The sequence below is a fragment of the Channa argus genome, chromosome 12 (assembly GCF_033026475.1).
Source record: "Channa argus isolate prfri chromosome 12, Channa argus male v1.0, whole genome shotgun sequence".
Taxonomy (NCBI): Eukaryota; Metazoa; Chordata; class Actinopteri; order Anabantiformes; family Channidae; genus Channa; species Channa argus.
In genome coordinates this window covers 23,250,059-23,274,699 of record NC_090208.1, presented here as the reverse complement: position 1 = coordinate 23,274,699, position 24,641 = coordinate 23,250,059, and the positions used below count along the sequence as shown (strand labels likewise).

The 24,641-nt window shown below is 38.0% G+C and overlaps 2 protein-coding genes and 1 long non-coding RNA gene across 4 annotated transcripts in view; 1 reads left to right on the top strand and 2 right to left on the bottom strand.

Moving 5' to 3' along the window:
• Positions 1 to 1,253: 1,253 nt before the first annotated feature.
• Positions 1,254 to 11,496, bottom strand: LOC137137514 (cytokine receptor common subunit beta-like). The gene is made up of 10 exons (XM_067523869.1): positions 11,243 to 11,496; positions 10,113 to 10,264; positions 9,637 to 9,760; positions 9,438 to 9,534; positions 7,864 to 8,051; positions 7,395 to 7,522; positions 6,777 to 6,924; positions 6,499 to 6,595; positions 6,334 to 6,409; positions 1,254 to 5,773 (listed from the first exon to the last, which is right to left on the bottom strand). The coding sequence occupies exons 1-10, from the start codon at positions 11,313 to 11,315 to the stop codon at positions 5,678 to 5,680; spliced, it is 1,179 nt and encodes a 392-aa protein (XP_067379970.1). The 5' UTR covers positions 11,316 to 11,496; the 3' UTR covers positions 1,254 to 5,677.
• Positions 11,476 to 24,641, top strand: part of LOC137137516 (uncharacterized) — a 36,127-nt gene continuing 22,961 nt past the window's right edge. The window contains exon 1 of the long non-coding RNA XR_010915734.1: positions 11,476 to 11,598. This is a non-coding gene — a long non-coding RNA (uncharacterized lncRNA). The remainder of the gene's footprint in view (positions 11,599 to 24,641) is intronic.
• Positions 14,650 to 24,510, bottom strand: LOC137137513 (interleukin-13 receptor subunit alpha-1-like). 2 transcript variants are annotated; one of them, XM_067523867.1, is made up of 10 exons: positions 24,173 to 24,510; positions 22,593 to 22,741; positions 21,358 to 21,523; positions 21,166 to 21,265; positions 20,467 to 20,627; positions 20,203 to 20,333; positions 19,941 to 20,082; positions 18,011 to 18,110; positions 17,484 to 17,568; positions 14,650 to 17,397 (listed from the first exon to the last, which is right to left on the bottom strand). In XM_067523867.1, exons 1-10 carry the CDS (start codon positions 24,243 to 24,245, stop codon positions 17,305 to 17,307), a joined length of 1,200 nt encoding a protein of 399 aa, XP_067379968.1. In that variant the 5' UTR covers positions 24,246 to 24,510; the 3' UTR covers positions 14,650 to 17,304. The 2 variants fall into 2 exon arrangements, with proteins under 2 accessions (XP_067379968.1, XP_067379969.1); XM_067523868.1 differs by lacking the exon at positions 22,593 to 22,741.

Sequence of the window (24,641 nt, the reverse complement as noted above, 5' to 3'; positions counted from 1 at the left end):
AACCGGAAGTTCGGACTTCAGTCGACAAAAATTAAAGTCTTTTCGATAGTAGATGCTACGTCTTAACAGAGGCTATGATTTTGAAAATGCGCCACCGGGATTTTTGGTATAATCCCGTCACTTAAATTCTGTTTAAAGAGCACAATGGTGCTTTGTGGTACTGGTTTTCACACGAAATGTGTCAGAAATACGGAGCTTACGTTCGTAGCTTTTACAATTAAGAGGATTGAGCAGGACTGTAAAGACTTGATGGCCAATAGGATGGGGACATTTGAACCAATTCACACAGAGATAAAACGTCTTTTACATAAACGGCAATAACAGCAGGTGATGCTTAATATCCCTACTAGAAATGGTGTCGTTCGCCCACGTCAAGATATTAGGTGTACGGTAAATAGAATTTGGGCTATTACCGACATTTTTTCTTTTGTGTCTTTTGAGACACAGTTTCTCTCCCACACGTGGATGTACAGTACGTCATTTACACGCTGCAGTACTCGAACATCCCTTGTGTGGTTACACAACCATTGCATCAGATAACCACATGCCCTTCGCAACAGTCTGACACGATTTCATTTCATGTAATCTATACTGTCTGTGAAAGACTTTTCATGTCAAGGACATTCATGACGGGGTTTTTGTCCTGTGCAACTGGTTTGTGGAGATGTTGGTGTCTGTATGTTGGATGATGTTAATTAGTACCTATAGAATTCAATATGTAGGGAAACAAGTTTTTATACTTATGGGCATTCGATGTGTCAAATACCAGGCAGATTATATCCTTAGTCGTGCAGTGTCAGTGTATTCGCCCTGAAAATCACATAAATTAATCTACACCCTGTAAGATATAATTGTACCATTCCACTAATTTTGGACAATATGCACAAAACAGCCTCAACATGACAACTGGTGGGCTTAACAATATCATGGAGGGCAAGGGTCAGCGTGGCCACTCTCAGTAGCTACACAGCTCCATGTACAGCTCAGTCTCCACTTCAAGTCCTACTTTAAATCTTTTATGTAAGTAAAAATACTAAGCCGATTATCTACATTTTCCTTATAACTACATAAGTAAACGTATGCCACAACTAAATCAATGTATTTTAAATAATATTGATTATGGTAACTGTGGCAAATCATTTACAGTAATCAATAAAAAATAGGGCTGAAAGGTTCCTCTTGGTAAAGATGGCGCTGATTTTATCCACTTTGTGTGTCGACTGGTAGTAAACACATAATGATACATGTATTAGTCCTGTAACATTTTTTAATAAAAAAACATCATTTTATATTAGAACCACCAGGTGGTGTTAATGCTGTTGCTAATGGTGAATAGTAACATCTGGAGTGTATCATTAATGCTAACAACGTAGGCCAATGGGAGCATGTTGAAAAATTACACCAGAAAATCTATCAGTCAGTCACACTGGTAATGCAAACTTTGACTTGTTACCATTACACTGCAGGGAAAACATCTGAGTAATGAAAAGTGTCATGTGCAGACACACTATATACAGGGGTATTGACAAATTTTAAATATTCTTTTCTCTTCAAACTTTAGATATTCTTTTAACAAATTATTACACTTCAATCAGTCTACAACTGTTAAGAAGTTCTTTCTGTGTTGTTACTCTGCGTACAAGGAGAACCGAAACTTCTCTGAAATAGTGTTGAATCATTTCCCTCTAATGTGACACACGCAAACATCTATACTATATTTGTGTGGAATGCAGTCTGAAAGTTCTGTTAGATAGGAATGTTCACTGGTTTGCAGTTGGACCAGTTTTATTTATTTATTTTTATTTATTTTATTATTTTTTTTCCATATTATATATGGATACAGTATATGTTGTTCCCATTCTGATGATGCATAGTTGATCAAAGCAAGTATGTGACTCTTCATGGTCATCATTAGTGGTCAAAGTCAAATTCATATTAAATTCAATAAAATTCTTATAATCCTGATAACATCAATTATCAGTCTGCACCCTAATAACTGTGTGTTTCAGAGAAGTCACAAACTCACGACATTTCCTCTCCAGCTTGTAAAATGTAATGTTCACCTGCATTACTTTATTACTTAAAATTCCTGTAACTTGATATGACAGAATTATACATACACAAAAAAAAAATAAAGAACAAATGTGGTAATTCATAAACAGCGCTTTTAAAAAGCGCCCATCCCAAATCTCAAAGAGTATCTTTAATAAATGCAGAGTAATCATACTGGAAATGAAAACTTTGGCTAAATAGCTGATGATACTGCATGATACATTCACAGAGCACTGCACATTTAACTACAACCCCAATTGCTCAGCAAATTTGGACAATGTGTAAAATGTAAATAAATACAGAACGCAATGATTTGCAAAGGACAAGACGAAGGTCAAAAATGTATGCGAGTGCTCTTTGAGCCCTCAGGTGGCCCTGCATTAAAAATAGGTATGATTCTCTACTGGACAGCACTGCATGAGCTCAGGAACACTTCCAGTAATCAGTGCAGTCCACAAATGTAAGTTTGTTTTCACTGGAACAAAGCTCATTTAAAATGGGGCTTGAGGCAAAATGGAAAATTGTTCTGTGGTCAGATGAATCCAAATCTGATATTCTTTTTGGAAACCATGGACAGTGTGTCCTGTAGAATAAAGAGAGGGACATTCCAGCTTTTTACTGTCTTAAGTTCAAAAGCCTGCATCTCTGATGGTATTTGGGTGTATCAGTGTCTATGGTGTGGGCAGCACAACATATGCTCCCATCCACACAATGTCTATTTCAGGGAACGCCTTGCATATTTCAACCAAACACTGCTAAACCACATACAGCATCCATCACAATGGCATCGGTTCGCAGGAAAGGGGGTGCGGAACTGGTCTGCCTGCAGTCCAGACCTTTCACAAATAGAAAACATTTGGTGCATCATAAATTAAAACATCTGGCAACAAAAGCCCAGGACTGTTGAGCAGCTTGATGACTCCTGCATCAGAATGGGACAACGTTCATCTCCTAAACTCCAGCAGCTGTTGTCCTCACTTCCCATATGTTTAGAGCCAGTTGTTAATAGAAAAGGGGATGTTACACAATGGCAAACATCACCCTGTTCCAACTTTTTAAAGAATTGTTGCTGCCATTAAATTGTAAATCAGATAATACTTCCCATGAAATTTGTGTGTGTTTCAACATCTGATATGTTGTTTGTGTTCTATTGGAAATAAACTCTGGGTTGATGAGATTTGGAAATTATTGCATTCTTTTTTTAATTTACATTTTACACATCGTCCCACTTTTTTTTAAATTGGGGTTGTAGTTAACTGATTAGATAAACAAATATTTGTGAAAAATGTGACCACAAAACTGAATGCCCAATGCGTAATGTCTGAAAACAGATATGTTGGATCTAAAAAAAACCCTCTAGAGTCAGCAATCACCCTAGTGGGATCAACTTACATGTCTAGTTCGGTGATATACATTTTTTTCAAAATGTGGCACATCATGGTAAAACCAAACATTTTCAAAAACACCTTGGCTCCAACGGTTTAAAAGCTAAAGCAAATGACCTTTAGAGCAGAAATGACATTTATCAAAATTCAATGAGAAACTACTAAAAGAAGTAGCAAAAGTACATTTTTCACAAATGTCCAACCTCCAATTTGTGAGTCCAAGTATGTAAGGAAAACATTCCAAGTGGAAACAGTTTTAAACTGTACAGCACCAATATCGATAGCTTGGTGTATATACCAGAGCTTCATTCAGTTCATATTCATAAAACAAAGGTGGAAGGTAATACAAAAAAGCACAAGAGTTTTAGAATGGTGACTGGTCTGCCCTCATGTAGCACTTTCTACCTGCTGGCACTCAAAACGCTTTACACTGCTTCTTGTTCACCCATTCACACTCACAATCACACTCATACACCGATGGGGAAGCTGCTATGCAGCTGGCCAACACTCACCGGGAGCAACTAAGTTGGGGCTCAGTGTCTTGCTCAAGGACACTTTGACGCGTGACCGGAGGAGCCGGGGATTAAACCAACAACTGCTGGATCGGTGGACGACCGCTCTACACATTCTTTTAGCTGTTCTTTGTTCTCAAGAGAGCGAATGCAATAAAACACAGATGCTCTGACAGTGATCAATATGTTAACAGATGTTGTTGGACCTAATGAAGCTCCCTCTACTGAAAACTAACCAGAGCTAAACGATCACAGAACAGCAGCGATCACATTCCATCACAAGACCAGCAGGTTTGAGAATCTTTAAGCACTGCATATAGCCCATAGTAGCGTACACAATGGTGGTATTTCATAGGCTTCACATCGAGCTGCTTGTGGAGCGCTGGTTACTGGGAAGCAGGATTTCATTATGAAGATACATTTACATTTACATTTAGTCATTGAGCAGGCGCTTTCTACCCTGCAGACCTGGAAATATTTTGATATAGTTACTAAAGCTTTGCTGGCTTTTGTCCCAGCAGATATGAAACCATGAGACAACAATGCTCTGAGTTTTGCATAGTCTTTGCAGTGGATTATTCTATTTTTCTGGACTAGTTTGTTTTCCAGGAACAATTCCCGACAGATAAACAGTCAAGCAATCATTAAATGCTTATCTGTTGTGCCTAGCCAGATATTTAAAAGGCATTCTAGGTGAATAAAACTCCATAACTTATACAGAATATTTCAAAGACAACACTTCCACAGTGGTAATGACATCATTAGGGTTATAAGTAATATGTTGATATGTATTCACATTTTTGTTTCATTTACTATGAGATAACATAACAGCAGGACGTCCTAATATCCTCTTAAAAGATTCGACTAGGTGATGTTGTAAAATTAAAGTAAAATAAATAAAATTAAAAAAATTATATTGCTGCAGCAATTCTAGGGAAACTCTGATCATATAAATCACACAGTTCAATCTTGATTCAATATTGCTGGAATGTAGATGTTCTCTAAAAGTGAACACTCCATTCCAAGGGCCATTTAGTGCAAACACAATTGTGTCACATATATTTCAGGATGCATTTAGTCTCTTTCATTAATAACACAAGACATTCACTTTTCATCAGATTCAGCATTCTACTGGTCTGTTCCCTCCACATTTTAGCTACCTCCATAACCACCACCAAGCACCAAGTGCCCAGACTCCTTTGGAAAACATTCCTGTACTGACATCTAACCACCAAAGACTCCTCTTGCATTTCTACAGTGTACACAAACATGTCAATAAAATACATTTAGGTGCTGAATCTCTAAAGCTCTTCACCTGTGCTTCTCCTGATTGAAACCGTAATGGTGCAATTATTGTGCACATATAAAGACAAATAAGGACAAATATACTAAATAACTGATTTCATCTAACAAAGGAAGTGCTGGTTGTTTGTTAAGCCATATTAGGCTTGATTTAAGCTGCAGCAATATGTAAACTAAACTGCATGGAAATGCAGTAGTTGCCACTGTTTTTTTTTTCTTCAATGGAGGTTTGAGCAGAGATGTGTTTTGGCTAATTTAACCTTCCACAAACATCCATTGAGTATTTTAACAAGTAAAGACACTCTATCACAAAAAACATCTTCCCAAGAATCTTCTTGATTCATCAGGTAAACAGCACAGTATCCTGATTATTTGTTCAAACATTTGGAGGCCTTGAAGTTATTTCAGACACAAGTTGTGTCTATGTCAGCAGTTTGGTTTGCTGACTTGAGGATCTATTACCAGAGCGATTTTACAGTTCTCTTCTTCCTCGGCTGGGGTGTACAGGTTGCGAACAGAAATCTGAGAAAAAAAAAAAGAAACTTTATTTTATGTGTTTTTAACCTGAGCAAGAAGCCAAGTGTAAAACTCAACTGACACACTGTACATTTGTGGTGGACTATTTCTTGACGGGTAGCACAGCAGTGGAGTTGTAAGTACTGCAGAATGACAGCTAGAAGGTCACTGGTTTGAATCTACCTGCCAGCTGCGGCCTTTCTGTGTGGAGTTTGGATGATCTCCCCGTGCTTACGTGGGTTTCCTCCCACGGTCCAAACACATGCACGTTAGGTTAATTGCTGACTCTAAATTGCCTGTAGGTGAGAATGTAAAAAGTTGTCTGTCTGTGTGGGCCCTGAGATAGACTGGTGACCTGTCCAAGGTGTTCCCCGCCTCTAGCCCTAGACAGCTGGGACAGGCTCCAGCCCCCTTTGACAGGATAAGTCGTAAAAGATAATGGATGGACGGACTATTTCTTGACAATGTGCTGTTTTTACAATGCTCGGTGTTTGTACGCTAAACTAACTTGCAGTTGTTTGTAGCTTTATACACTGTAGAGACAAAATGACAAAATGCATTGTCACCTTATTGTTGTTGTCAGAAATCTCGCTGAGGAGGTCCCGGGGTTGTGGTACTTTGGGGAAGACCTTTTCCTTATTCCTGTGCAAAGAGAGTGTAATGTCAGAGGCAACATGGAAACGACTGCAATCAGTAGAGCCAAGCAAAAAAAAGGTGCAGATGTTACATACTTTCGGCAACACACAAAAGCCAGGGCGGCCAGGCCAGCGAACATCAGAGGGATGATAATGGCAGCGGAGACCAGTGCATTAGTATCAGTGTCTGCATCTGTATGCAAAGCATAACGGACATTGTGATCAAGTGAGATGGAGTTACATGGTTATAGAGTTTAATGTTCATGTACAATTTAAGCCCAGTGTCTGTGAAGGGAATTACTCTCAACTTTCGAATCCTACATGCAGTGGCTTCAAACAGAACATTTTGCAATCAATAAAGATGATGACAATACCAAAATACTTCTCTTCACTCCATGGCATCTGAAAGGTAACCCTGTTACACTTTGAACTACAGTTTGCTTTCATAGTCATCCGGTATGAACAGTGCGGCACCACAGCCAACTGAGTTGAAGTAGCTGATGTTTGTGTTATGATAATTTCCTGTGAAAACAAATGCACAACTTTAAAAGAGGCTACTCAAATATATGCTGCAATAGATATGGATATGGAAAACTATAACAACCGCTCCTAGGCAATGCAATTTACAATTTGAATAAAATGAATTATTATTATTATTATTATTAAAGCTGTTGAAGGAAATGCAATACAGTACGGCAGTGCACCTTATTCATGCTTCCAACATCAATTGTACAAATAAAACCTTTAAAGCAAACATAACCTTTGTTTACAACATTCCACAGACACTAAATACACTCTTACAGCTGCGTTTCAAAGTAAGATACTTCAGTGACAGAACTATTTAATGTGGTTCCCTTTTATAATTACATACAATCCAGAATTTAAATTGTTATGACAAATCCAATTTACATAAACTAAACTGACCAAACATGTCACAGTGTAAGTTTAAATGCATTATAGGTATCTACATGTTGTACTGTTGCGTCTCTTACCTTTTGTTGACCACACTCAGTGTAATTAATTATGTATTCCAGTTTCAGCGTTATGTCAGGTGGATTCCAGGTAATATTGAATTTGTCACCAGTTTTAGTAACGTTCCACTCAAGGGGAGGTAATCTTACTGTATGAAATTAGACATTTCAGAGAGTTTGTAACTATATTCCAGTCGTATCCAACCGAAAACAACTGTAAAGCAAAAGGCCTCTTTAAACACTTCCTCTCTCACACACACACACACACACACACACACACAAACACTATGCTATAGTCGTTGTGTGTTGTACATTCTGGATTGTGTCATACCCCACATTACACAAGCACACACACATCCATTCTCACACCACAATAAATGATAAAACATTTCCAAGAAAGGACAGAGAACAACTAATTGGGGAAGCACAACATATTTCAACAGAATCTTCCATTCATGGACCTATTGAATTAGCACTGCTTGGTACATACCATTATGAAAAAGGTCTCTGTCGAATGTATTCCTGACAAGTACGTTGTCCACTGTTCCCTTAAACACAATGTAAATTCTTTTCAACTTGTCAACCTCAAGCTGCAGATCACAAACAGTCGTCATGTGGTCAGTGTTCCTGTATGACGGGCACCATTGTAACTCATCAGTATCGGAACTCCCAAGATACCTGTTAAAAGACAAAGAGCAGGGTTGTTAATTTAACGCTTTTTGTTTGAGTAGGCCCAAATTTGCCCTGAAGTTGCTCGCAGACCCTGACCGAGAGGAAAAAATGAATAAAACAAACAAAAACAAACAAACAAACAAAAAAAAGCACTGCAAAAAAGAAAGCTTATTCATTTTGTTACCCATATTTTGTAGAGTAAATCAATACCACTTTGGTCTTCTAAATATAAAGCAACAAATTATTTTTCTTACCCACCACCCTGTAAAAGGATATCAGTTTGAACTCATTACTTCAAAGTAGTCAGATTCCTTTTAACACAGAAAGAAGGGTTTATTGTTTAATTAGGGAATAGATTAATATAATAATCTAACCAGAGGTATTGTAATCCATACAGTATATGTTTGCCATTAATGTGAACAGGTTATACACCAATTGCCTGTTTAGTAGAGTCCATGAGCTTCCAAAAAAATATGGTAGTAAGTAAGTAATATTATAGTAGTAGTATTTTCAATTCAGTCCTAGTAGAATGTGTGGTAAGAAACTTCTTTAAAATCCCCATTAAAACCATTTCCCTTCCAGTTTCTGTGACGTTCCTTTAAACCATAAGTGATTAACTTCTTCAACTTCTCCTCATTTTCACTTCAGTCCAGCCAAAACAACTAGTGCTCATTTCTGTCACAGCAGTGAGATCAAACTAAAACCTAGCAAATTCTGGTTTAAAAAGACTGTACTGAAGCTATACTACTAAGACATGGCACAGATTCATTTTTGAGTTCCTTAAACAAAAGTTAAAAAGTGCATTAGGCTTTGACTACTTTCTGATGCATTTTCAAACACACTTGATGTAGTAGACACTATAGTGTAGTGACTGAAGCTGTAGTAAGTATTTGCAGCACCAGAACTGTGCACTGAGAGATAAGAGTTCTATAAGAATATAACACAATTATGTTTTGCATACACAGAAACATGATGCAAATGTGTGTTTGGTTACAGGTGGTATAAGGTAATAATTTACCCTATTTATGTAATTGTACTTTTTTAAACATGACCCGTCCTCAAAAGATAAGCCTCACATAGTCAGCACACAAAGCCAAAACCGAAACTGACACTTATCTGACACCTGTGCAGACGCAGTACAAAGCAGAGCAATAAAGCATGAGAAATTTGACTGTATTGACTCTTTCATTATTTCTTCCACTTGGGCTTGATATGAAAAAACTAAGGGAAACCACAGTGTATCAGGAAATATTGTAATACAGCTTAGTTGTGTTTACTGTGTAACAGTTGAGTTTCAGTTGATCTGAGCAAAAAAAAAAAAATAACATCCCAGTATTGTTTTCCTATTCAAACACAAAAATTTGAAAAAAAAAACAACAAAAAACAACATACCTATAGTAAAACGTGACATTGGTGTGACTGGCTGCCTCCCAGGAGCATTCAGCTTGTGTAGAGGACGTTAGGATACACTTCAAGTTCTTCACCAGCTCTGAGAGTGAAAGGGACACATATACATAAACCCCAAAAATGAGTCTAGTCATTTAATTTCTTTGTAATTTCTTTGTTGTCTCATAAGGAGAAAGACAATTACCTGGGTATGTGATGTTAACAACTGCTGCTTCACTACGACTACCATTACAAACACTCCTAACAGAAAAGTGCAGAAATCCTCCTTCCATCACACAGTCTAAGGGCTTGGAAAATTCTGTCAAATTCTGGGTAACAAATAGAGAAAGATTACAGACATTGTACATTCCTGTTGATATATTTTTGGCAGAAAACTTACACCTGCATTGTAGATCATCAGCTTGAGCAAGCCAGCATTTATAAAAATGCAATTCAATCACATGTTGGGAGTGGGGAGCTTTTTAGGTTGTATTTGATATCATTCAACAAAGGTATAGGAAAAATTTTATTATAATAACTGGTGAAGTATTGTATTGTACATGTTACAGTGTAAGAAAAGCAATAGTTAATGGGGATCTTAAAAACTTTCTTTAACAACATGCTTATTAGCTTTTGAACATAATTACATATTAATGATTAAAGAATCATATGCATACTCACAGAGATATTTCTGAAGCTATGTTCTTCGTTAGTTTCGAAATTCACTTCATATTTGCAATTTTCAACTGAATGCTCTGGTGGTGCCCAGGAACCCTCCACCTTTAAGTCACTTATCCACCTTAGGGACACATTTTGTGGCGGTAACGTTTTGCCTTGGGTAAAGAAAAAGACAGAAAATTGATATGAATACATCATGAATAATACTTTGCTTATTTATAATTAACAAAAAAAAAAGATCTGATTGTTTAAAGCAGTCCACTGGGATTATTTGTACATGCTCTGCTTTAAGGAAATGTCTCAAATGCCAACACCAGGAATAAACTGCTGGAAAACATGTGTGCTGCTTGGAGCTAAACTCTGCAAGAGAAAAAAATGTTGTTGTGGATTGAGAAAAAACACCAATGGCTACAGCCCTCTAAGTAGAAAGTAACATTTTAAGGTACTTGTACTTTCCATTCTATGTAACTTTTACTCCACTGCAATTCAGAGGAAAATATCTTACTTTTACGCCACTAAATTTATTTTGAGCGTTAGTTACTATTTACATTTTGCAAATTTCTTTCAATAAATATTATGAACTAATAAATGCTGATGTTTTATTATGGATGAGGCAGCAGTGAGTACATATAAAAGTAGTTCAAGTCAGCTCCACCTTTACCAACTGATGTTTCGGTAATATTGAATACTCTCATTTTCAGCACTGCTGTCCTTTGAGAAATGATCAAACAAATCTAGTGTGGAGTACTTTTCCTTTTTGCACTTGAAATATTAGAGCATGTATATTGTACTTTTATTTATATAACAAATTTGAATCGATACTTCTACTTGTAGTGGGGTATTTGTTAGGCAAGTACTTGCATTTGAGCATGAGTATGTGTATATTTACCACTGCTGCTAAACTCCAAGCTGTCAAAAAAGACTTGAGTAGTAATTCTTTTCTCACTTTACAGATTTATCGTTTTTGTTTGTCTCTTGCTCAACAGTGTACAGAATACGTGACGTCACTGCTGGGAACCACTCGCATAATGTTAGGATATGAAAAGGTCCGAAAATTCCTTTAAGGAGACAGTTAATAACAAATTAACAAGCTAGTAAAATGTCACCACAGTTAGGTAAACCTGTTTCCTTACCTGTGTGGGATTGAACCGTCACAAAGAGACAGCTCACAACGAACAAATCCAAACTCTGACACATTCTTCTCATCTTTTTAAGACACTTTATTTTCCCACAATGTTTGCTGACGTGACGAGTTTGGTTTAACTGCCCCCGCTACTGAAGTCGGCCACCAGGCTTTTTCTTGGCAAAACAACAGGGAAAAGGGAGGAATAAGGCAAAAGTCCGCGTTTGAATCTTCTTTCGCTTCCAGCTTCTTAAAGCGAAGCCACGAAAACTACTGGAGTGTGAAGCTGGGCGGAGCGCTTCCTTCTTCTGAGACTGACGGACACGTCCACTAAAACGGTCCTCGGTGACGTGACAGCCGCGGAAGGTTCGTTCCCCTCTCACCCACATAAAGCCACTGGTTGATCGTATCTTTCGGTTTCATGCATGCAATTATATTAATGACTTAATTAATTCCTTAAACAGGTGGTGTGTGTGGTTTTTTTTTAACATTTAAAAACCTTTTACTTAAATGGTAGTAAGTTTTCTCTTTTACGTTAAAGGCATTTTTGTATTTCTACCCCCGAACATGTGTCTAGAAAGGCCCATTAAAATGTAAATATGATTTAATACAAAACTCTCTTAATCTATACATTTGTAATTAGAAAAAAAAATGTAATGGAAGATAATTCCCTACCCGAGACACACCTTAGGGTTTATTGTGGCCTACTTTCCACCTCAGAATATGAATCGTGCACGACCAATGACAAACCTTTATGACTTTATTTTGTGCAGGGAATTTGTCACAAATAGACACTATAAAGGTCACGTTTTTGCATTTTATATCACTTAAGGAGCAACTATAAGACACTTTTAGTATTTATTTGTCTCTGTGGGCAGCAAGGGGACACGGTCATCCCAACTTCTCCCTTTTGAATTTCTCATATGCATTTTTATATTCCGTAAATGATGATGAGCTAAATGATTAGACAAATCTGAAAAAAAGAATATGTTGAAATCATTGTTGAGATGGTAACTGGTCTGCTTATATAGCACTTTCATCCAAGCACTTAATAATGTTGCTTCTCATTCGCCCATTCACACACACACACACACACACACACACACATGATGACAGCTGACATGCAAGGTGCACCCTCTGGGTTCGGTGACTTGCCTAAAGACGCTTTGACATGTAGCCAAAATAGACCAGGAGTCAAATCACTGACCCTGTGATCCATAAAAAACTGCCTAAAACTAAACTACAGCCATCCTGCTTGGACTATTGTTTTGCTGCTAATTAGATGTTGATTTGTAGATGTTGATTTATGAAATCGCTGACCTAGAGACACACTTGGCAGGAAGTTGTTGACTTGTTGTAGATAACTGAGGCAAATATGAGGTCAAAGTGAGCCAAAATAGAATTCAGTCAAAATATTGTAGCGTTGCTTGGTTAGATGTTTGAAAAGTCGCCAGTTGGTTTGCTCAGTGAAACATCAACCGACAACCACAGCGTGGTTATTTTATCTGACTGTCCAAAGACAAGATAAACTTTGTTTTCAGTTGTGTGTGTTTATATTTTCTTGTCTGTGGTATCACAGGTTGTATCCTATGTTATGTGAGCATCTGTCAGATGAATAGTCCTTATAATTACCCAGAATTATTATTTTTATTTGGCAATAGTGTTAGTGGAACCCATCAGCTTTTGGAAATATGCAAAGTCAATAACCTGAAGTTGTCAACACTCTCAGACCCATTTATGGTCAGGGGCTGCAAAGAGGGTGATCTTTTCCTAAACATAATGATCTCTAATATTTTATGCATTCTGGACCATTCCTTTCTCCTTAGATGGTAATTTTTCTCACCAGTTGCCTGTATAGGGTTTTGTTGTTGATGAATCCCAGGATGGTTATGTCATCCGCAAACTTAACCATGAAAACAATGTCTAACGAAGGATGCACAGTCTTGGGTGTTCAATGAGAACGGCTTTGAGCTCAGACAGCAGCCATTGCGAGGCTTCCATAATCAGAGTGAGCTCAGCACACATGTTGTTTCCCACTTTTACTAGCTCTAGTCTATCAGTTAAAAACTCCAGTATTCAGTTACAAGTTCAGTTTCATCTACAGACTTGTTGGGGTGGGAATCAAACTGCCACAAGTCCGTGGTGGCAGTTCATACACGGGACAGGATAAGCGGCTGAGATGCAGTTCATACAGTTTATGCAGTGCGTAACTGTGCTTCAGTAATATGTTATAGTAAAACATTCAGTTACTGTTTTGATAGAAGCATTTTTGACCAGTGTATAGAATAAGTATAGTGCATTGGAGACTTAAACACGTATCCTGTTAGTAATATCGTAACATCGTTAGCAATAATAAAGATGTACATGGGTGCTTATCTTGGCTACTTTGATGTTTATTTGGCCCACAATTCATTGTCTTTTGTCTCTTCTAAAGCCTTCTGATGTTTCTGACTCACCACTCTTGCAGATCGTTATTCTTTCCACATTTTAACCTGAGCCACATTTGTCTGTGTCTGTGCTTGTTATCTATCATAGATCCTCTCCATTTTGGCACATGGCCTTTGGCTGTTTCTCTTGGATTTGTCAGCTCATCCTGCATGTTGTCTGACTTCACCTTGTTATTCCTTGTTTTAACATTTTATTTATAAAAATATGCTCAGGTCCAGTTACAACGTAGACAGATTGTTAAAATCGAGCACAGCCTACATCACAGTAGTTATGATAATTATATTAGTGGATTAAGTAGTGTGGACTGGACTATTGTAGCATCTCCACATATGAGACAATGGTTGCTTGTCAGAAAAACAATGGATTGTTCCCTTTAAGATTGGGAGTGAATGAATCCCCAAGTGAAGGGGCCTTGAATGAGGGTAAAACTAAGCATAAGCCTGAGACTGAAAGGCACTTTGGGGAAGTGCTAGCAATATGAGGAAATCATGCTAAAGGGCAAACCTTTTAATTTACCAAACAGTCAGCATTCCAAGCCTCACCTATCATCATGCGCTTTGGTTAAAAACTGAAAAAATGAGAAACTAGTTATGAAAAGACTGGGAGAATCCTGGAGGGATTGCAGAGGATATCTAAACTGGCCCTCGAACACTTCTAAATCCACAGTGAGGAGTTAAAAGATGTTTCTGGATAGATGGATGTCTGGACTACCTTGCTACCACAACCCCGCTGTGGTAGCAAGGTAACAAAAAAAATGTGCTTTAAGTGTTGCAGCTCTTTTACAAAATGGTTAACAGAAGAAATTGGCAGATTAAGCTATGTATCAATGTTTATGGCCATTAATTTCTTTCCAGATACCATATCTCAGCATTCCAGCTGTGACCTGCCCTTCTTTGTTCAAATAAGCTGGATAAGCTTTGCCAAGGTCAGTTTTCCCAGCTAAACTATCAGAAAAAAACAAGACTAGAGTTGGACCTGCTTTAAAACAGTGGAGTTTTATCACAGCCACACAGCACACAGCACATACACTTTCACTTTAATTTCTATTCAAGTAAGAAAACCCCTCATCAAGCACTATAGGAGCCAAATATTCATGGTAAATTGTCCTTTGCTCCAGTCCCGATGTTACCTTTAAACTGACCAAATGGACTAATTAATGCCTTTAACACCCAAAAATGACCAAATAGCATCAGATAAAGGTTTCAGTTAAAGGAAGGAAGGTTGTCTTGTTAACTGGATCGAGCATCGTTGCTGTTTTCCCAAAACGGTAAATAGGTTGAAAGGAGCTTTTAAACCAAACAGGTCAGATTTGAATGCAACTAAAATGAATGCTTGTAAAAACAAAAACAAAACGTCACACATGTGGCTTCCAGAGGTTGAAGTCCAGACATCATCATTGTTCAAGCAGGTCACTTCATTTCCTTATTGGCAGCAATGTGCTTTTCATTTTAATGTGCACTTTAACCGATTAAAGGGTGATGAAACTTCCTTCCCATGGTTTTAGTTTAGGGAGTACATGTACAGTACACTCAGGTTCATAAATATTGGAAAAATGATAACGGTATAGGTTTTTGGCATTTGGACACCAACATTTAATATGAAAGAAAACACCCACGTTATGACAACACAGTCAGCACTTTTAGTTTTACTATCTGAAGGGCTTTGATAAATGTTTGGCATTAACCTTTCCGGAATACAGACGTCCACACACACACACACCCACACACACACACCCACACACACACACACATAGAGTTTGGTGGCTCATAATGGAACAGACTAACATAATTACAAACATAAGTATTGTCTCTAAATAAAATACTTTGATAAAACCCTTTCTGCCTGCGGCCTGGAACCCATTGGACATGACCAATTGCTGTTTCCTCCCTCGAGATGCTTTGCCAGGCTTTTACTGCAGCTGCTTTCAGAAGCTGCTTGTTTGTGGATCTCTCTGCCTTCATTCCTATTAGCTTTGCTTCCTATAAGTGCTATAAGTTAATCTTGGTTTCATCAGTCCAAAGAATCTGTGTCTGACTGTCTAATCTGGCCTTTCTGTTCTTGAGCATTATCAAGGGTTCTTCTTCACTATTGTCTTTTGATATTGCCATTTAAATCCCTTCTTTTTTAAATGTTTGAAATTCCTATATAAGCCACTCCCAATGTTTTTGCTGTCTTGCTGGTCCGGGACTTAGATTTTTCAGCCTAATGATGGCCTCCTTCTCTTGCATAGACACCTCTTTGCATCTCATGTTGAGAATTTCAGTGAACTGCTACCAAATGAGTGTTTTATTTCAGATTAAAATGTGGTGATGAACAGAGGCCAAATGCCTGAATATTTCTGACACAATTATAACAATATATACGAACCTGACTACTTATGAGTGGGATAAAGCCTCCATCTGCTTTCCCTATATAAAACATATGTCTGCTTCTAGCTGAAAAAGTCCTCTAGGTGACACGTAATAAGGAAACTGAAAGTGGCATCATGTGGAGTTATCAGCTAGAAGAGAGATATTTTAACATATGAAAGTCAGAGGGAAGTTAAACACCATTTATATACAGTAGAGTCCATGTCCTCCCCACCTACCGACTTTAGCAGCAAACTAACAATTAGTAACAGCGACCTTTAACACAACAATTGAAGAGAAAGTGAAGCTGCTGTGTTATAAGTTTAGATAGTCATCAATAGCTATACCTCCTCGTTCAATTTCACATAAGAGATGTTTAAATGTTCTCTTTGATGTGACAAAAGAACCCCCGGCACAAACACAAGAGTGCGCACCCTTTGCTATCTGCCATGCGCTCACGTCCACAGTTCCTTATAAGCCAATGTTTGTAGATACAAGTAGATTTTTTTTCCATTTGGGGGCTAATGCATGTGTGGAGGTCAGGAGAGCCAAAGCAGCTCTTGGCTTCCTGTGCTGTCATGGGATCACTCTCAGTGGGAAGGACTAAGGGATTTCCCACCACTAGGGTTATTGCTTCCTACCCATTGTTTAGCTGCCATAATGGCAGTCACATTGGCATTTACTTATAATTCCTATAAAGAGACCTGCTGAACCAGTACAGAAGTCTCTTTTCAGCTTTCAGTTCTTCTGTATTGAGTTCCATTTGATCACCCTTGTGCAGCCGGTATCCAGGAATACCCCAGCTCCTCTTACTAGCAGGTCACTGTCCAGTTTATGCAGCTTCTGCTGCCCCACTTGAAGTTCTCCTCACTGTCCTGCCTAGCACGCACCCTGATCTCCTCCTCTGTGCGCCTCGGTGGTCAATCAGCAGATTGCAGGCCTGTTTCCACTTCTGCCACTGCAATCACATTTTCAAAGTGGCTCCAAGGATTCTTATGCTGTCCATGATATGCCTCAGGAATGTACGAGATCTGCACTGGCTCAAAAGCTTGTTTTTGCCAACCTCTAGTGGTGGAAGTTCTAGTCTTGCTTTAGGAAGTCAAAACTGTACTCAGGTCAGTGCAGTACAAGTGCAACTGTGCGCACTCCTGACAACACCAGTTCAGTGAAACAAAGCCTTTCAGCCTGGTAGCATGATTCTCTGTAAATATTCCGAATGCATTCACCCAGAGTGAACGTCCAGCTGCACCGCAGGCACTGCTGTTTGTTGCATTTGTCAGGAGTTTTGCTGTGGGACACTGTTTTCTTTCTCAATATTGCAGGGCTCAGTGGATTCTGGCACCGGTGTGTACACTCTTTCTTCCGTGGGCTGAGAAACAAAAAAAAAAAAAATTGGAATGAGCATCTGTGAAGACACATGGATTTACAATATACATGTTGTTTTCTAAAACATACCTTAAGCTCCCTGTTTCCGTTCATCATCATTTCCTTGAATAATGCTGAGGGATCAGGTATTATGGGGCATAAAATGGTACGGTGCCTACAAACAAAAACACCAAAACAAGCTCGTCAGTGACCCAAAGCAACAACTTGATCTTTCTACCAAAATAATATAAAAGGCCCATCAAAACCCTCACAATGCTGTTACTGTCATAATAAGGCTGGATAATGGGGAACCCCTCTTTACTTGATGCAGCGCTCCAAGGACATCGAGTCCCATAACTTTTAAGCTTCAATGCTTGTCTGCTGGTGGGAGAATGGTTTAATTTCTTCACATTAAAGAGCATTTGTGCAAAATTATGTGTCAATTAGTTGTTGAGAAATGTTAGTGACCTCTGCTTTGTGGGGTTATGAAAGCTATGCCTTTACACAAGTTTAGATGTTGCGAAATTAATAAGAAAGATACAAACATAATTTTGCAGATAGTTGAAATTCTTTGATTTTGGCCTAGAAAAACCTGCAGTTCTGTCTCCAAAACGTACCTCTTGAAGCATAAGCAAGACAGCATAACGCAGAGAGATAGAATAATCGGGATGACGATGGCAGCCACTGTCAATGTTTCATCAGGAGGCTTATTAGAACCTATGGAGGACAAAATAAATGTGTTTAACACTTAAAATACACAACATCACAAATCCAGTAGCCTTATTTACATCATGCAGACTCACTCACTGGAGTCACTCACTGCCATGTAATTGTTTTTTCTCATAAAAGAACCAATGTAAATCAAAACGCACTTATCATAATAAGTGCGGGGTTAATGTCAATATTAGTTTAAGACCAGTCATTAATTAGTTGATGAAGATAATGATGACCTCCGCAAATGATGTTTTATGTGTTTGCAGTATTCACTGTCTTCGATGACTGTGTGTAAGGGAGGGGTCCAACTCTCCAAACTGTTTACATCATATCCTGATTAAAACTGAGTGTATTGACCTGGAATTGCTCCATTAATCCATTAGTCACATGACTAACGGGGCCAGCAGCAGAGACACAGACTCTGCCTTACAGAACGGCTAAAATGTCCTTTTATCCATGACTGACGTTATGTTAGACCTTTACTGTTAACATTTGTCCACAGTCGTTGATATCAAAAGTAAATAATTATCTCGCTATGAGTTAAAAGAAACAACAGCAACCTCATAGATATGTCAACCTTGTTAAGCTGTGGGTCAAACGTTTAATTATCCTCCTCCTTATATGACCAAAACCACCAAATACAACTTTAATAAAAGCAGAAGGGGTCTTTATCATGCAATAACACTACTTTTGTTAATAATGGCAAAGGAATGATAAAACATAATTTACCTGCTGTTTTTTGTCTTTCTGTTGCTATTGTACAAATTGATTTACATACACTTTAGCCAGCAGAGCACAGTCCAGCCATTTTAATCCAGTTTGTATGTTCTTCTAACATTTGAACCATGCAAGTGAAACTTCAAACATGTATCTAAGTCAACTCATCAAGGACAAACAAAATCTATAAAAATATGTTAATAATGTGACAAGCTGACAGTGAAAGATAATGTCACATTGTGCAACTGTGCAAGTGAAGAGATCCTACTGTATGATAAATATACTCTGCAGAAACTCTCCACATCCATATTAAATTCTGTTTAGTAATAATTTTTTTTTTTTTAATTTTGCTAGCAAAATCTTTAGAAGATCAATTGGGTTTTTTTAGTGCTTGCTTCATGAAATTCATGAAAAAGAATCAACAGCCCATCCCAGTCCCAGGCCCGGTAAAAATTGGGGAGGCTTATGTCAGGAAGAGCGTCCGGAGTAAAAAAAACCTGCCAAATCAACATGTGGACAAACGATCCATTGTGGTGCTAACTAAACTCACAGGATAAGCCGAAAGGACAAAAGCAACCTGTTCACAATTTAATAAGTTGACAACAGCACCTTTCAAACTGTAAACAAGCCTATTTTTTTTTTCATTTAAAATGTTACTATATGCATAAAATTCTTACAAAAGTTGAGTTCTTACGCAATCAGAGTGGCAGCAGTACAAACACAATATAAACTACTGTCTGCCACCAAAGTTTGCATGTAAAAAACTTTAAATCAATAGTGTTTTTGACAATCCAGATAGTAAAAGAACAAAATGCATCTAAATCAGCATAAAACACAAGAGAATATTAAGTAAGTAAAGTAAGTTGTGACGACAGCTAATTATTCACTGCACATCCACCCACATTGTTTTTCCCCATTTCCAGAGCCAGAGCAGCTGATGAATGTGAGAAACATTTTGTTAAATATGACCAAAATGTGTATTGTGCTGTAATAATGGTCTATACCTTTAAATAAGATATGTAACATAAAAAATGTTTTTATATTATTCTTCTTTTAGAGTACTTGCTAAAGGTTGCTTTCAGATTTTTGGAATAGAAAAACGGGTTGGATGTTTACCGTAAGTTTGAATTTCACTAAAGTCGCTGGATACTCGTGGGCAATAATGTCCTGTGGTGACTCTGGACCGGAACTCATAAAAGCAGTTGTCGTCATAGGGCTCATTCGTTTCTGCTTTCTTCTCAGTAATGTTTTTGCAATCCTGTAAATACCATATACAACAAATGTTGGTAGTACTTCACTTTAAAGCTCAGTAATAGTAGCAGTATTGGTGGGGTAATATAATTTCCTGTAGGTTAATCAGTTAAATGTGAACACTTACTTCCTGTTCATTGCATCGTTTGAAGCAGAGTTCATATATCCAGTCACAATTTACTGCGACTTCTGGAGGTGTCCATGTCAGGCGGAGGTTTTTCTCAACTTGTTTTATGGTCAGGTGTGGTGAAGGCACCACTAAAGAGGACATAAGCAGGAGAACGAGAAAAGTATAGCTGACCACCAGTTTCAGTCACTGATTAAGTGTCTTAGCTGACATTTTATAATAATGTACAGTATTTTGACTATTTGTAATGATGTAAAGACCCACCAAGTAAAGGTTTAAAGGTGCTCAGTGCAGCCTCAGTTTGAGCATTAATGCAGGTATAACGATCGTCAACATTCAGGTAACAACCATCCCTCATTCCATGTCTGTAATATCGATCACATTCTTTTAATGTTTTTATAAGTTCGTCAGATTCTCCACACTTCCTGCAATGGCAAAACAGGGAGATCATAAAAAAAAACTAGCTTGAATATGACACGTAACTCATCAACGTGAATTCAATGCTAAGTTCAAGTTGGCTCCTATTAATAACTTCAATGCATGGTGCAGTTCTTACAGTAACCACTAGATGTTCTCAGAGATGTACACTAGATGGGTAAATGATGCCAAGTGATTGCAATTTACAGTAACACCACCCTGGTCAAAGCAAAACACCTGCAGAACAAGCACTTTTTGTTCATGCCACTTTGGATGGTTCTAATACTTCTGCTGTCAAGTTCTGCATTTATCATTACTTCACTTAGAAAATAAACAAAAACAAACTGCTGCTGTATTATATTTACTAATGATGGTTATGATCATTGTTTCCATGCGACGATTAAAATGCTAGTTAAATGCAGTTAAATGCTGATGGACAATCTATATAATATAAAGTGATATAATAGTATATATAGTAATATAAAGACTTTGCTGAACAAATGTGAAGACATACTTTATCTAGATTCATTTGGCTGTAATTCTCACCTGTAAGACAGCGTCAGATTCAAAGACCGATTTAGTGGGATCCAGGAACAATTCATTCCTTTAGGGTCTAAATTACATTTGAAGTCTTTCACCAATTCAGCTGAAAAGTTAAAAAAGAAAGGGTGTCAAACAAAGAATGAGCCTAAAAAAGCATGATCAAAAATCAACTCTTTGTCATTGGCTTTATCTGACCTCGTGGCTTTGTGGTATGGACGGTTGCGATCACAGATAGGCTGTCATTCCAACCCTCACAGTGTGGATTACTAATGGTGCGAATGGTGTAATTCCAGTAGTCAGAATCCATTTCTTCTGTGAGACAACTGTTGGTGAAATGTCTCCATTCTGTCTGTACAACATACTGGAAAAAAAACAACATAGCCCTCAATGATGACAAGCGGCTTTAATTTTTCAGTACTTAATTCAGACTTGCTTAAAATTGATAATCTTTATGACATTACACTGGTGTGGTCATGCACCTGCAAGCAGGTACCATTTTAGAGCCAAATTTTTGTTTGTCTTTTTGGCTGCTGTGCTCATTTGACCAAGTGTATGATGCCTCTCTACTATATTAAGTATGTGGATATATACTATAATTTATTTTAATAATTATTACTGTGCTTAAAATTAACAGTCAACTGGCTCTAACGTTTTGGTTGCCAGAGATTACTTGAATGCATGATGATCTTTCAAAATTAGCAAAACAGCCTGGGAAATTGATGCAGTAATCAATGAATAAACATAAATCACACTCCTTAGCGTTATCGTGCCTCATGAGACTATTGTTATCAGCAGATGAGTAATACTGACGAGCTGTGAGTTCACAGACGCCACAGCAGATAATTTTGTCTGCGTGTTGATTTGACACAGTTTTAATGCCGGATTTCCTTCCTGACGCCACCCTCCCCCAATTTCTACCGGGCATGGGACCGGCTGGGGAAGACACGGTCAGGCAGAGCAGGGCTCGAACCTCCGACCCTATGGTGGTCAATAGGCGGCCACTCTGCCAACTGAGCCACTGCCGCCCATGAGTAATACTGATGTTAAGACAGATAAATTTTACGTTCAAAATTGAGGGAGGGAGTTCTCTTTATTCAGCTGTCTGCACTGCATCAACGAACATGTTTTACAGGTTGGCAGTTGGAGCTAACACACACACACACACATCAGCCACAACATTAAATCCACCTAATGCTTTAAATGTTAGAGAAGGTGAGGGTGGATTTTGTCTCTGTAGTACCCTTCCTCTCACCCAGTGACGGCTGGCATCAGCTCAAGCCTGTGACCCTTTATCAGGATAAGCAGTTTACAGTCATTCATTTATTATCTAATGTTGTAGTTGATTGGTGTATAGTGCACTACATGCAATCTGCAGCTAACAGCCTACATCCGTCTAATAGAAGGGAGCTAATTTTTCTAATGTTTCCTACTTTATTAAGTTCCTTGTCCACTCGGTGAATTTCAAACTTGATTTTACAGTTGTTTGGCAGATTGTGAGGCTGTTCCCAGGACCAGGAGACCGTCACCGTAAAAGGGTCGAGCCACTTGTGTGACAGATTTGTCGGTGGGGGAAGTTTACCTGTAGAACAGGAATTGAAAACAGAGAAATTACCCTCACATTTATAAAGCAGTTGATGCAGTTCAGCAAAAGCCACCAGAAGTCATCACTTTTACTGAACTATTTTGACATTTTATTATTTTCACACATACCACGTGTGAAATTTAAAATCTGCAAGGCAATGACAACAATGATCTAGTGATTTGCAGTCATTTGCAGTTGTTGGGGCCCTGACTCTTATTTTGTTTTTGCAAAGTTAACTGGACCATGAAATATGGATAAAGATATTTTGAGTGTTTCTTCAGCAATCCCGGTAGCTGATGTAAAGCCAGCCACTAACTGAGATTCATGTTTAATCCTTCTTTAAATACATGGTTTACTTAAGTGGTTTACATATAGCGTATTACTATACCCACGTTAAGGCTACAGAAAAATGTGCTCATTACACATAAACACAGAAATGAGCAGATCGTTGGAATTTTAATATTAACAAACTTTGCATGAGACAGCAAATAGGATTTTTGTTTTTTGACAGTGGAGGTAAACGTCTCCTTATATTTCTCAAATTGCTATAATGTTATGAAGTCAGTGAGTCCAGTGTATGTGTAAACACGAAATAACTCTTAATGAGAAAATCAAATAGGATTTTAACAAAGTCGTATTACATATTAAGATTAACGGTGTTTTTAAACATAAAAACAAAAATCCACAAATGATTTTAGGCTCTATCATGGAAGTTTCACTTTGAGACTAGTTTGACTACGTCTGTTTTCTCGGCGCAATGTAGAGGCGTTAAACAAATATGTCATCATTTTATATACTTTCTGTTGCAGCTGATGACGTTTTAGAGCCATTATTGCTCACATGCGGCGGAAATGCAAGAAAGAGGCGCCACCAACTATGAACGCATTCTGTCAAAACCAGGTGTACAATTGTTTAGTAGCAAAATACATTATTAATACAATCCCATCTGGGACAGGAAATAAACGCAAAATATATATAAAAATGAATAAATAAAATAAAATAAAATAAAATCTTCGGTCTACATCTTTACTGTAAAAAGCTGAAATGTATTAATCAATTAAGCAATGTCTTTAGACAGGAAATATAAATGGCTACAAATATAAATGACCTTAGAAGCAAAAATCATAAAATTACGGGGCTACTTATTCAATTCATTTTATTTATGGAATAAAAACGCTCACTCATTTACCAGACCGCAGTTAAACAGGCTATGTTCGGCTGTAACCTGCAGTTGGTAATAAAGGTCATAATTTTTAATGACAGGTCTTTAGCCTTTACGTGACATCAAAGGGTGAGAAGTGCGTCACGGAAGCTCGCTCACTGACCTTTGCTTTCACAGGTGACAACGACTTTTTGCCAAGCCTCTAATTATTCTCTATTATTAGCCTCTAACTACAGCAATAATACTGAAGGATTTGAGCATTTTACCTGCATTACAGAGAGACACAACTGTCAGGGCGACGCATGCTATGCAGGTAAAAATCTGCCAAGCCAAAGTCATGTTGTCCCCCAACGTCTGAGCCTTTATTCCATCTGGAAGCGAGTCAACTCCCCTGAAGTGTCCTTGTAATCCGAGTAAAACCAATAACCAGTGAAAGTGACTATTACTTCATAGTGTACAGGAGGCGAATACAGGCAAGCGCTTGTCAAGAAACAAATTTGGGAAAAAAAAAAGCAGAATTAAATGTATCGGAGAGTAAACTCCCGTCATCAAGAGCACCATGTAGTCAAAAGTGTGTGTGTGTGTGTAGTGTGTGTTTGTATCCGTGGTGCACACAGAGTCTACCGGGAACAGCTGGGCGGAGTCAGAGATGGTGTGGGAGGAAAGCTGTGATGACAGCACGATGACCGTAAATCAGTGCGGAATGTTAAACTGGATTCGCTGTTCACACCAGTT

Excerpts from the sequence above, each read along its gene's own strand:
- LOC137137514 (XM_067523869.1), bottom strand. The coding sequence starts at position 11,315 with ATGAGAAGAATGTGTCAGAGTTTGGATTTGTTCGTTGTGAGCTGTCTC. Across the intron at positions 10,265-11,242 it reads GACGGTTCAATCCCACACAG|GCAAAACGTTACCGCCACAA; the intron begins GTAAGGAAACAG and ends TCTTTACCCAAG. Across the intron at positions 8,052-9,437 it reads AATGTCACGTTTTACTATAG|GTATCTTGGGAGTTCCGATA; the intron begins GTATGTTGTTTT and ends GTCTTTTAACAG.
- LOC137137513 (XM_067523867.1), bottom strand. The coding sequence starts at position 24,245 with ATGACTTTGGCTTGGCAGATTTTTACCTGCATAGCATGCGTCGCCCTG. Across the intron at positions 18,111-19,940 it reads TAGTGAAATTCAAACTTACG|GTTCTAATAAGCCTCCTGAT; the intron begins GTAAACATCCAA and ends TGTCCTCCATAG. Across the intron at positions 17,398-17,483 it reads ACGGAAACAGGGAGCTTAAG|CCCACGGAAGAAAGAGTGTA; the intron begins GTATGTTTTAGA and ends TTTGTTTCTCAG.